The sequence below is a fragment of the Mandrillus leucophaeus genome, unplaced genomic scaffold (assembly GCF_000951045.1).
Source record: "Mandrillus leucophaeus isolate KB7577 unplaced genomic scaffold, Mleu.le_1.0 Scaffold573, whole genome shotgun sequence".
Classification (NCBI taxonomy): Eukaryota; Metazoa; Chordata; class Mammalia; order Primates; family Cercopithecidae; genus Mandrillus; species Mandrillus leucophaeus.
This window is the reverse complement of record NW_012106175.1, coordinates 449,083-460,454: the sequence shown is the minus strand read 5'-3', so window position 1 is coordinate 460,454 and position 11,372 is coordinate 449,083. Positions and strand designations below refer to the sequence as shown.

General features: G+C 52.8%; 1 protein-coding gene and 1 long non-coding RNA gene across 2 annotated transcripts in view; both read left to right on the top strand.

The window, feature by feature from the left end:
* FOXL2 (forkhead box L2) overlaps nt 1-382 on the top strand; it is a 2,235-nt gene extending 1,853 nt beyond the window's left edge. The window contains exon 2 of the mRNA XM_011998540.1: nt 47-382. Coding sequence (XP_011853930.1) covers nt 47-382 — 336 coding nt within the window. The remainder of the gene's footprint in view (nt 1-46) is intronic.
* Nucleotides 383-1,264: 882 nt separating this feature from the next.
* Nucleotides 1,265-10,127, top strand: LOC105552765. Its single transcript, XR_001008064.1, has 3 exons — nt 1,265-1,289; nt 2,641-2,875; nt 6,820-10,127. It is a non-coding gene; the product is annotated as an uncharacterized LOC105552765 (long non-coding RNA).
* The last annotated feature ends 1,245 nt before the right edge of the window (nt 10,128-11,372 follow it).

The following is an 11,372-nucleotide window of genomic DNA, read 5'->3' as shown; positions in this document are numbered from 1 at the left end:
TGCGACCGGGCGTCGGCGGCGCAGACCTCTTGGCCTTCTCTCACAGGTCGGTGCGCTCGCGCTCGGCGTTCCCCGCCCGACTGCCGTGCAGTCCATGGCTAGACGCGCCGGACAGGACTGGCGGCGGGACCCGCGCTGCCTGAGAAAGGGACAGACCACCAACACGTGTGTTTGCTCCGCTAACCCTCTTGAAGCTGTTCAGAAGCCGCTTGCCGCGGGGTCCACTGGGCGGGGCGGGGGTTGGGACCCAGCGGGAGCCGGGACAGCCTGGCTCCGCGGCCTGTACTCGGTTTACACCGCGGGCCGGCGCGGAAGGAGGCCGCGTTTCCTTCGCTGTCAGTCCGGTCGCTTCGGGCACCTCCGGGCCCCGGCGGCTGGCTAATGTTTTGTTTAAAAGATCGGTGGAGCTTTTTAAGAGAATATTTAAAAAAAAAAAAAAAAAAAAAAGTAAGGAGAAAAAACATTCACCGGGCAACCGGGGAAGTATTGTGGCCTTGGAGCTTGCTAAATCCAAACATGAAAGTCAAAAGCTTTAGTATTCCTCATCTTCTCTTCTGGAAGATTTGCGTGAGAGTTCCTGTCGGGCCTTCAAAAAGCTGTGTTCAGAGGTAGGAGAATATATCCACTAAATATGGTTTCGTCTACCAATTGGGGAAGTTTCACCCTCTCCCTATCTGAAGAAAAAAATCAGAAACAAATGTCCCCGGATCTTCCGATGCAAGTCCTGGATGCAGGGAGATCACTGCCTGCCTGGCCCACGCTGCAGGGACGGCTCGTCCTCCCTGCTTTTTGTTTTTCAAACGTCCTGCTTCTCCCACCTTGGGAAGGAGAAATGTGAAACCCGGCAGCGGCCGACCTAGGTGGTCTTGTGGCCCGGAGCCGGCCCGGCCTGAAAACCATAGACCTGGTTGTACTGTAACTTGTTTGGGGGACCAAATTTTCTAGAGAGAACTAGAGCACTTTTGTTGTGTTTTTGTTTTTGTTTTGTTTTGTTTTTGTTTTTTGCCTTGTCGATTCCCGAATAAATTTTTTGTTCTTTCTTTTAACACGGACTTCTTTATTTCCGTCGCGCGTAAGTTCAGCAGCTAGTTCAAAGAGGGAGATTTTCAGCACAATTTTCTTTTTTTCAGAATGAGCTAAACAAAGATTGAGAGCAACCGGGGTGGCAGGCGTTTGTGGCTGTCGCTGCTGCTTTGTTTTCCTGGGGATTGTTTGTTTTCTGTGTCATCACTGGCCCGTTGCGGCTGTTTAACGTCAGCAGAAAGTTCGTTCACAAGGCGCGACTGTAGGTAGGACTCGGTTTATTTTTGTACCCATTCAAGTTTGTATTCTACCTCATATACAGTTGTACTAGGTATATGGGCTGGCTGTGTTTTTATTATTGTTCTCAAACTTTTCGATTTTGAGTCAACTATAACAGCCAAGAGTTTGTTCCGAATATTAATAGATAAAATTCTGGTTGTGGAAATGCGCTGCAAGCTGCTAACCTCTGTACAAATGTGAGGAGTGACTGATTTGTTATTTTTAATAGTCAGAATTCATTTACCTTGAGATATGGGTCGGAGATTTGGAGGTTTCACTAAGGATTGAACATACTTCGTGGCTGCAGAAATTTAGTCTTTTTTCTTTCTCTCTCTTCCTTTACTGAGATCTTCAAATAACGAATTAAGATCCGTGCTTCCGCGCAGGCACAAAAGCGTTTGACCTGGTTGCAGTCTGGTTCTCCCAGGCGGATTAGGGGGTGATGGGCCTTCACTCTTCTGATGGGATAGATGACTTCCGACTTCTGATAGGATAGATCCGCTGGCTCTTGCGGGCTGCTGCTCAGCTGAGACTAGACCCCGCACCCAGCGGTGTGTCCCTCACTGCCCCGGTCTATCTCGGGGCCTGGCCAGCAGAGTGGCGGCAGGTCCAGGCCGGCTGGTGGGCCAGGAGCGGTCTTGCACCACGAGAATGAGCCTGCAGGCCTCTCACTTCAGCCCTCCAGTGGTCAGGCGGTAGGAACCTCAGGGTGGTATCCCCGTTATGTGTAGTTGGGCCCAAGTGGCTTCTGCTCAGAATGCCCCCCGCACCCCACAGGCATCCTGCCAGAGACTACAAGGCAGGAGACTAAGCCATGGGGATTCTCAGGGGGCATCACCTCAAGACTGAGACTGGAGCCTACCAGGAACCGGCAGGAGCAGGATGGAGAGGGAGGCTCAGCTGGAGCAGGAAGCCCTAGAGGCTGGTCAGGGCTGGTGTCTGGGTGCCTTTGGTGCCCAGCTGCTCCATTATCTGGCTGAGGGGAGTTGCAGAACAGAAAGCAGCCTGCTATGTGCGTGTCTGTTTGTGCTTTGTCTAATGTGAAAATGTAGCCCATGGGCAATTAATTGTGTAGTCTGTATCTGCTGCAAATGTGTGTGTACAGTGTCAGTTGTGCATTGGTGACAGGGTGGGAGGTGTGTGTGTCTGTCATTCGCCTACAGAGTGGGCATTTATTTTCGGCATTGTAATAATCATATGGCTAACACTTAGGAAGTGCTTACTGGGACCACAGTGTGTGTGGCATTCATACCTCACTGGTGATGTGTGCATTTGTGGGTGTGTATTCCTGGCTTGCTGAAAAATAAAATAATATGGACAGAGCCTTTGCTTCATCAGGCAGAGGCTCCCTGTTTTGAGGCTGGCTGTGAGCACGCTCCCAGCTGCTGTCTGAAGCAGAGAAAGCAGGGGAGGGAAGTCTCCAGGGCCAAGACCCAGTGCGCAGGTAGCAGCCCACCTCCAGTGAGACAGAGAAGTTGTCTGGGGCCAGCAATGGAGGACCAGCCTGTCTGCTCTCTGAGAACTGAAAGGCAAAAGGCACCCAAGGCTGGGAAGAGAGCAGCAGCCTCAGCAAGTAAGGAAGACGAAATGAAGGAATCAGTGAGGGTTTCCTGGGTCTACACAGGGATTGAAGGAGGTGAGAGAAGGGAGCCACATCATACCCCACTTCACCATGAATGCCCACAGGAAAAATCTGTCTAACTCCAGCCCTCGGGATTTCTCCAAAGCTCTTAAGTTTGGTCATTTTCCTCTGTGCCGAAAGTTTAGTTCAATGGCAGGCTGTCTTTGTCTCTCATTTCCTTTCTCTTCTCTCCCTCTTTGCACTTTTGAATTTCTATTATAGAAGCTGATTTAAGCAATTCCTGAGGGCAAAAGTATTTAAGAGAGTTGTATAGCAATTATGCCTTAGTATATGCAGTCTGGTCTAGACAGCTGGGCCATGCGGATGTATGTATATATGTTGGCCAGTGTGTAAATACAATGTAAATAGAGTTTAATACAAATACCTGGCCAGTTCCTGAATGTCCTGCCTAATGAGTTGTTCTTGCATGAAGATTATGTGTGTGGTTGGTGTAAACATCCTCACACACTGCCGACAGTATGAGCCCCCTCCTCACATTTACACAGAAATTCTTAGAGTCACCTCCACCTCACTAAAATTGCCCAGTCAGAGTAAGTGGGTTGGTTGGGAGAAAGCGGGGGGAGGTGTCCTATTCTCAAGAGGGACCTGGAGAAATCTTTGCCATTGAAGTACATGCACCAAGGGACTGTGGGAAGGGGACCTACAGAGTTCTGGAGATGGTCCTGTACCCTACTACAGAGGGTATTGACGGCCTCTTTTCTGCTTGCATCAGTAAATAGTTCGCAGCTCCACATCTGAGTCTTAGATGAGCAAGAGGCCCTGGACCTTTCATCCGAGATTAGGTGCATCCAGCCTTCGCCAGGGTTTCCTGGAAGCCAAGGCTGGAGATGGAGCTGCAAGGAACCCCTGGTGGAGGGTGGAAATTGGGGCCAGACCCAGGCTTTATGCAGTCCGACAAGCAGAATATGGGCCAGGAATCTGAGTCTGGCCCAAAACAGTTTGCTCTCAACTGAGCTCTTCCCTTTATGAAGGCCTGGGCCAGGCTTCATGGACAGAATCGCCAGACCAGACTCCTGGCCTCTGTGGGTGGGGGGTCTAAGGCCAGGAAACATCTTGATCAGACTCAGGACCCCTGCAGTGTCCCCATTCTGCAGATCTAACCTGGTGGTGACCCTGGGGCCCTGCCCATCAGGCCTGCCACCACTGTGTGGCAGTCCCTGCTCCTTGGAGTAGACTGTGGGACCCTTAGAATATGGGAAAGGATGGGACTAGGAACCCCATACCTTAGGGACAACCAGGAATTAAGGATTCTTAAAACCAAGCAGTCTTAGCAACTTTCCACTTTCTGGAGAGAGGGCTCCCAGTTGTCATAAAAAGAGTGTCTTGCGTGTAGGAACCCAGAATTACATTTGAGGAATCTCAGGTCCTAAGAAGAGAAGAGACCAACCAGAGGTCATCCAGCTATCTGTGGGGCAAATGGTCTCCGAAATTTTAAAAGGAGACTTGACAGCAGCTGAGCCTAGCTGCCACTGATGCTCAAGGGAGCTGTGTAGTAAAGGAGAGCCTCCCAGGAGTAAGAAGGGAGAGCCTCCCAGGAAAAGAAGGAGGCACAGTCTGAGCTGTGGGCAGACTGTGCCACAGAAACTGCTGCTGTGCAGGCTGTTTGCCGCACAGGCTTGGTGCTGAGCTGTAAAAAGCTTGTTCTGGGATCTTGTCACTTCGGGGAGGTGGCCTGTGCAGAATAGGGCAAAGACCTGGCCTGTTCAGCCAGGAAGAACTGGAATGGAACCTGATGTCCTCTTTAATAACTATGTAATCTTGGGCAAAATACACATTCAAATTTCAGTGTTCTCCTCTATAAAACAGAAATTCTTATGTGTGTGTATCAGAATTATTAAAATAAATTTTCTGATTTTTAAGTGCCCAGTTTATAGTAGACGCTCAGTAATGTTTTTCCCTTCCCCTACATAAAAAAAGGAAGGAAGCAAAGAAGGAAGGAAGAAAGGAAGGGGAAAAAAACTTTTAGTGATAACTTTCTAGGATTGGACTTCCTAACCCACCCTGCGAGCATCTTCCGGGGCCAGGCGTACGTGATTGCATCCACCCTGCCTTAGCCCCTTGTCCGTAGTAGTGAGGCGCACGCGGTTACCGTCACAGCTAACACCCAAGCCCTGAAGGCACACACGGTGGGCTCTGAGACCTCGTCCGGCGCTCCTCCAACCGCCCTCTCGCTTCCCCCAAAGCGGTCTTCACACATTTAGGAGGTTTACTCTGAGAAAGGCCGTGCTGACCCGAGAAGCGGCACCGACCCAGGGGCTTGGGGCCAGCCACAGCCCCACTCACAGGCTCTCCGGCTGGCGCCTGCAGTCCTCACGCGCCTCCCTCGACTGGTTGATTTTTCTTTTTTTTTTTTTTTCTTTTTCTTTTTTTTCCTTTTCTTTTTCAGAAAAACAGAAGGCAGCCACCGGGCCAGAGGTTGCAGGGTCAGCCTGTGGGCGAGGCTCCCCTAGGCCTTTGTGGATAAACGGGAAACCTGAGGGGCAAACGCAGGAAGCGGGTTGGGTCGAGTTGCGGGCGACAGAGGCGCCGCCAGCGGGTGGAGAGCGAGAGAGGCCCGTGGCCGGGAAGACCCCGACCTGGAGGGCCTCGCGTCCCCGGGGCCCTGTTGCCGGCGCTGCAAGCCCAGGTCTCGGGGCGCGGGCTAAGTCACCTTGCCAGCTCTAAACAAAATTCGGGAGAGAATGAGTCGGCCAGTCTGGGCACAGGGTGCTCTCGACTGCGGAGCGGCGGACGGAAGCGCAGGGGCCCTGATTGCCCCCAGAGGTGCTAAGTGCACAGGGCAGTGGCTGCAGAGCCCCGGCACGAGGCCGACTCAGATCATCCACGTTGGGACCTCAGCCTGCCCGGTTGTCCTCAGTAATAATAATAGTATGAAACCGAGTTTTAAAACAACCTTTCCCCGCATTTTCCTCTATGTACCAGGGAGAAAAAGTATTTCTAGGCAGTCAAAGAAAAAAAAGGGGCGGGGGGGGGCGGGCAGGATCCCAGGAAACTTTAATCTGTATGGACGAGGAGCGAAGGGGAATATGCCTTTTGCCTTTTTTGTTTGTTTGTTTCTAGAAGAGAAAAAAAGGAAATTCGACACATATTTTTAAAAATCTTCCCCCAACAACCGCTAAAGGCTGTGAGTGTGAGCAGAGAGCCAGGAAACCAAGCCCCCGCCCGCAGTGACACCGGGCCTTTGTCCTCCTTCCTGAAGCCCCCGCGACTGCTGACCGTGCGGAGATAAAGGCCGGGTCAGGACCCTGTGGAATCCCGAGGGAGGGGCGGCGGGGCCGTCCCACTGGCCACTTTCAACCCCATATAGGGAGGTTTGGTGGGCCCAGCTGATCCCCGGAACAGGGGCTACAAGGCCAGGGGCTGTACCCACACCCAGGCTCAGAGGAGGCACGGATCTGCCTTTCCCCTACGAAAGGCTTCTGCCACTAAATTCCTTGGACCTTGCCCCCACCAGCATTATGTTGTCCTACTTAAGGTCTCCTGAGGCGTTAGGGACTGTGGCTCGCCGCCGGACCCGATCCCCAGAAACGGAATCGTGCTCAACCTCTGTGGCGACTCTGGCTTTCGCTACCGCTGGGCTCGGTTGGCCGGCCAGATCCGAACCCGTGCATCGCTTGTTCCAGCTGCGCCTCTCAGGGGCGCCTCTGTGCCTTCTCCGGTCCTCGGAGACTCCTCCAGCGCCCGGCCTCGAATTTTCTGCGCAACACTCTCCTATCAGCCGAACGGGTCTGCAGAGAAGGCGGGAGAGTGTTTGTGACCCTGCCCTGTCCCTTTCGGTGACTTAAAAACCCAGGTCGCAGTGGAACCCAGCCTCCACGGCATTGCCTTTGCAGGCGGCAGCCTTGGGCTTACGCCTGAGGTCGTTTTCTCCACAGACACTTCTGGGTGATGCGAGTGCTGCGCAGCTCAGAACCTTTGGAAGGATGAGAGGAGGACAAGCCCGGCAGCCTGCCGGTGCGGTGATGGAGGGCTCTTCGGTAGCCACACTGAGCGCCTCCCACGCACACCTTAACAGTCTTGGGGCCCCGGGCCAGCGCTGCAGCCCAAAGAGACCCTGCAGACGCATTTTCTCCCAGGCGTGGCAAACCCTGGCTTCGCCTCCCTTCACCATGGCTTGTGAGGGCAGGGGGCCCCCCCCCGGGGGCCGCCTTCCCTGACCTGAATGAGTCAGGGACCCTTCTTTATTTTCAGTGGGGGTGTGACCTGGGGAGATAAAGGAAGGACGACACACCTGGGAAGTGGGGCCCTGCAGCCTCTTGTACCCGGAGCGGCCTCCTTCTCCGCTCCCTCCCCTCACCGGCAGGCTCGGGGGTCTTGGTCCCCACTGAAACTGGAGCCGCTCACCGGCCGGCAGATGAGAGATAAAGGAGCCCGGAGGCGCCGAAGCGCTGACCAGCAGACCCGGATCCGGACTTTCCGGCGCTCCAGAGCAGCACCCGAAACCCTACTTCCCGGGTGGCACCGACTCTGCTCGGAAGAAATGGGTCGGCTGAGCAGCTCCTCCGGTGCCACGAGGTGTCTCCAGGCAGACAGTCGTGCTCGCGTGTGTACTGTGCATGCACAAGACTGCAGGATGATGTCCTGTATGAGCCCTGTATTAGCCCCTTTGCTCTCAGCCAGACGTACACGCATACGTGTGTGCATCTGTCATGTGTCTAGGGACAGGTGTGCACCTTTACCCATACGTGATGTGTATGTGCACACATTTGTAGAACGTTCTAGCATCTATCCTGTTGGCTCCTGCAGGCACTTATAGGGCTGGCTGCTCATAAGTCATCATTACACCTCGCATTTACACAGGCCTTTTCAGTTTTGGCATGATTTTCAGAATCACCCCGGGAAATACTCTCCTTTGAAAGTTTACAGATGAGGAAACAAGCCAAAAGAAGCTAATGGGTGCCCGTTTGCACACACTCTGAGAGAGATCGAGGTCAGCCAAAGATCCCGCCCGCTGTTGAACTTGGGTGTGTTGGCCGAATGTGCTCATAGATGGGTCTGTTTAGCGCCCCAAGCGGCCTCAGGTCCGGCGGGCCTTGGCCCTTCACCAGGCTTCCTGGGAGACCCACTGCGCCGGGTGTTGGGTCTCAATTCCTGTGCTGATAAGCACTATCTTCTGGAGCTGGGTGATCCTAGTGCCCAGGGCGGGAAGTAGGGAGTTGGCCGGAGTGCCGCTAAGGCGATCCCGGCGGTTCCACGGCCGTGGCTGCCCACGCGCAACTGGGTTGCAAAGCCTGGCGGGCCTCGGTCTCTAAAGCAGCCACGCCAGGCAAACGTGCGATGATAGGATCCTTTCAGCCCACCTGCAAACCCAGGAACCCAAGGTTGCCGGAGCAGTGAGGAAGTTCCTGCTGTCTGGAATCCCTAGCGCCCCTACAAGACTCGGAGCCCACCATGCCCATTTTACAGACGTGATTAGTCAGAGGCTAGAGCGGTACAGTGAGTTGCTCAAGTTCAACGTCAATTGAGTGACCAGAGTCGGGACTGGAATCCCCAATTACGTGTGTCTGAATCCTTAGTCCACAGTCCCTCTGCCCCAGCACGGATCGCTGGTACCTCTGGCTCCTGCGCGGCCAGGAGCCATCCCGCTACTAGCCTCCGACTTCCCTCGTCAAGAACGCGAAGACTATCATAGCTCTCACCAGCATCATTTAAAAGGTTTCCACACGCTTGGAAGCTGTTGCTTGAAAACAAACTCCCTGTATGCGTTAGGTTTTGTTTCTTTCTTTCTAACCCTTCCTGAGGCATCTGGTCCCACTCCACCCTCTAAGCCCTTGCCGTCGCAGAGTGAGGCTGCCTAAGGGCTGTAGCTTGACCACATCTCGGGGGTGCCCTTGGGCCTCTGCGCCGGGCTCCTGCAGACTGAGGTTGCTGGTCTCTGGGCTCCAAGGCCGCCTCTACCCCGCAGAGCCCGGGAGCTGGAAGGGAGCCCGCGGTTTGGCGAGGTTGCCGTTCGGGCTCACGGCCTCGAGGCTGCCCTCTGCTGGCACTGGGCGACATTACCGCCGCCTCCCTCTGCGGCCCGGGAGCTGCACCCACAGAAGGGGCTCGCCCAGAGCCAGGCGAACTCATTCTCGCTGGGTCCCCAGAGTGGCTGCTGCACCTTCAGCCACTGACAAGACCCTCCCGTATTTCTCAATCTGAGACTTCTGTTCCTCCCCCTGCCCTCGACACCAGAGGCTCCGGTGTTCGGACCCAGAGACAAGGCAGAGAGCCGGAGCTCTGTGCTGGCAATTCCACCTCTTCGCGGCGCCAGCTGGGATCCGCGGCCAACCAGGCACGGCCACAGGCGGACGCTGGGGGACTCCAGGGGTGGCCCCAGGCTGTGCTCGTCCCCTTTACTCTCCGCCACCATAGCATTGATTGGCGCCCACGGGTCCCGACCTACGCCCAGAGGAGCCTGCTCCCCGCCTTTCAACCCCACTTGATGGTGGCCTACTCGCTTGGCTGCCTTTATTTCTTGCAGTGCACTTGTCTCTCCAACAAAATTAAGAACTCGTTGACGACCGGAAGTGGCTGCTCCCTACCCGCACCTCACAGGCCTCGCTCAGGTTCTGCTGAGACAGAACTGATTCCAGAGGCCCCCATTCTTGCCGTTGAAATAAACCTTAGGCAGACACTTCTGCCTGCTGCATCCATTCTAGACAGAGTGGGGTAAAAATTACTCAGTCATCGTATCTATGCATTTCCAGTGCTATGTATTAGGACTTTCACATTTTCACTTTTCCCATCACAAAGATAATTCAAACTGAAGAAAACTGGGAAAATAAAACATTAAAATGCACAAAAAACACCAACGCTACAATAATCCCATCCCTCCTCGAGGTCACAAGGTAACCATGGTTAACATTTTGATGGCATCCTTCCAGTCTTTTATTTATATATTTCAGTTAAAATAAGTCTAATTTCCAATAATTAATAAATGTACATAAAATGTGCAGTTTTGCATCCTGCTTGTTTTAACCTTTCGCCATAGGGTTTTTCTCCATATCTTATTATTTGAAAAATGATTTTCAATTATTGCTTAATAATCCATCCTTTGGATGAACCATAATTTTGTTATACATCAGCACCAAGTATCTGTTTTAGGCCCAGGAAAGTTTCCCTAAGCCACACTCTCTGAATCAGTCTTGATCAGTTAATATATAATCAGTAGTTGATCAATCAGTGTTGAGCCTTTCTTTTTAATTTTTTTGTTGTTGCTGTTCTTTTCTTGTTTGTTTTGAGATGAAGTCTCATTCTGTTGTCCAGCCTGGACAACAGTGGCACCAGCTCAGCTCACTGCAATTTCTGCCTCCCAGGTTCAAGCCATTCTCCTGCCTCACCCTCCCTGGGAAGCCGGGGTTACAGGCACCCACCGCTACGCCTAGCTAATTTATGTGTTTTTAGTAGAGATGGGGTTTCACTATGTTGGCCAGGCTGGTCTCAAACTCCTAACCTCAAGAGATCCACCAGCCAGGTGCAGTGGCTCACACCTGTAATCCCAGCACTTTGGGAGGCCAAGGCGGGCCAATCACGAGGTCAAGAAATCGAAACCATCCTGGTCAACATGGTGAAACCCTGTCTCTACTAAAAAATACAAAAAATTAGCTGGGTGTGGTGGTGTGTGCCTGTAGTCCCAGCTACTCAGGAGGCTGAGGCAGGAGAATCGCTTGAAACCGGAAGACGGAGGTTGCAGTGAGCCAGGATCGTGCCACTGCACTCCAGCCTGGGCAACAAGAGTGAAACTCTGTCTCAAAAAAAAAAAAAAAAAAGAGAGAGAGATCCACCCACCTCAGCCTCCCAAAGTGCCGGGATTACAGACATGAGCCAGTATGCCTGGCCATTGCTGAGTCTTTTGCTAGCCTAACAAAGAGAGTCATGGTCCCATTCTCAGGACACAAAAAAATCTACCCAGATATTAGGGACTGCCTTGACCTAGAAGAGGACCTTCTAGCCCCTGCTGCCAGCCATCTCCCTCTGCTGGAGACCAGTGTATCTAGAGTGGTGAGAGGGATGAAAGAAAGCAGGAACCAGCAATGTGTCTGAAGAGCTGTCCCAGCCTGCTTCTAGGACCAAAGCCCTGTATTCCCAAATGGCACACAAGATGATGTTTGTCACCTGGGGTACTGTGTGCAGTGTCTTGTAATGGTTAGGAGTCAAACATGCCTTCATGTAATCCTGAGTCTTCCCCTTAAAAGGTGTGTGACCTCAGAAAAGCTGCTCAACTTCCCTGAACCTCATTCTAAAAATTGGAATAATAATGCCTACCACATCAAGCTATTGTAAGTATTCAAATAAATGACACACTCAGCCTGTACAAATAAATCCTCAATACACAGTAGCTACTGCTTCTTTTGCCTCTGCAGCTACTATCGCTGTTGTTCTGGCATTAGCTGTGGTCTTGGGGATCACTGCAATTGCCCTCTCCCTCAACTTCTGACCCCATTGC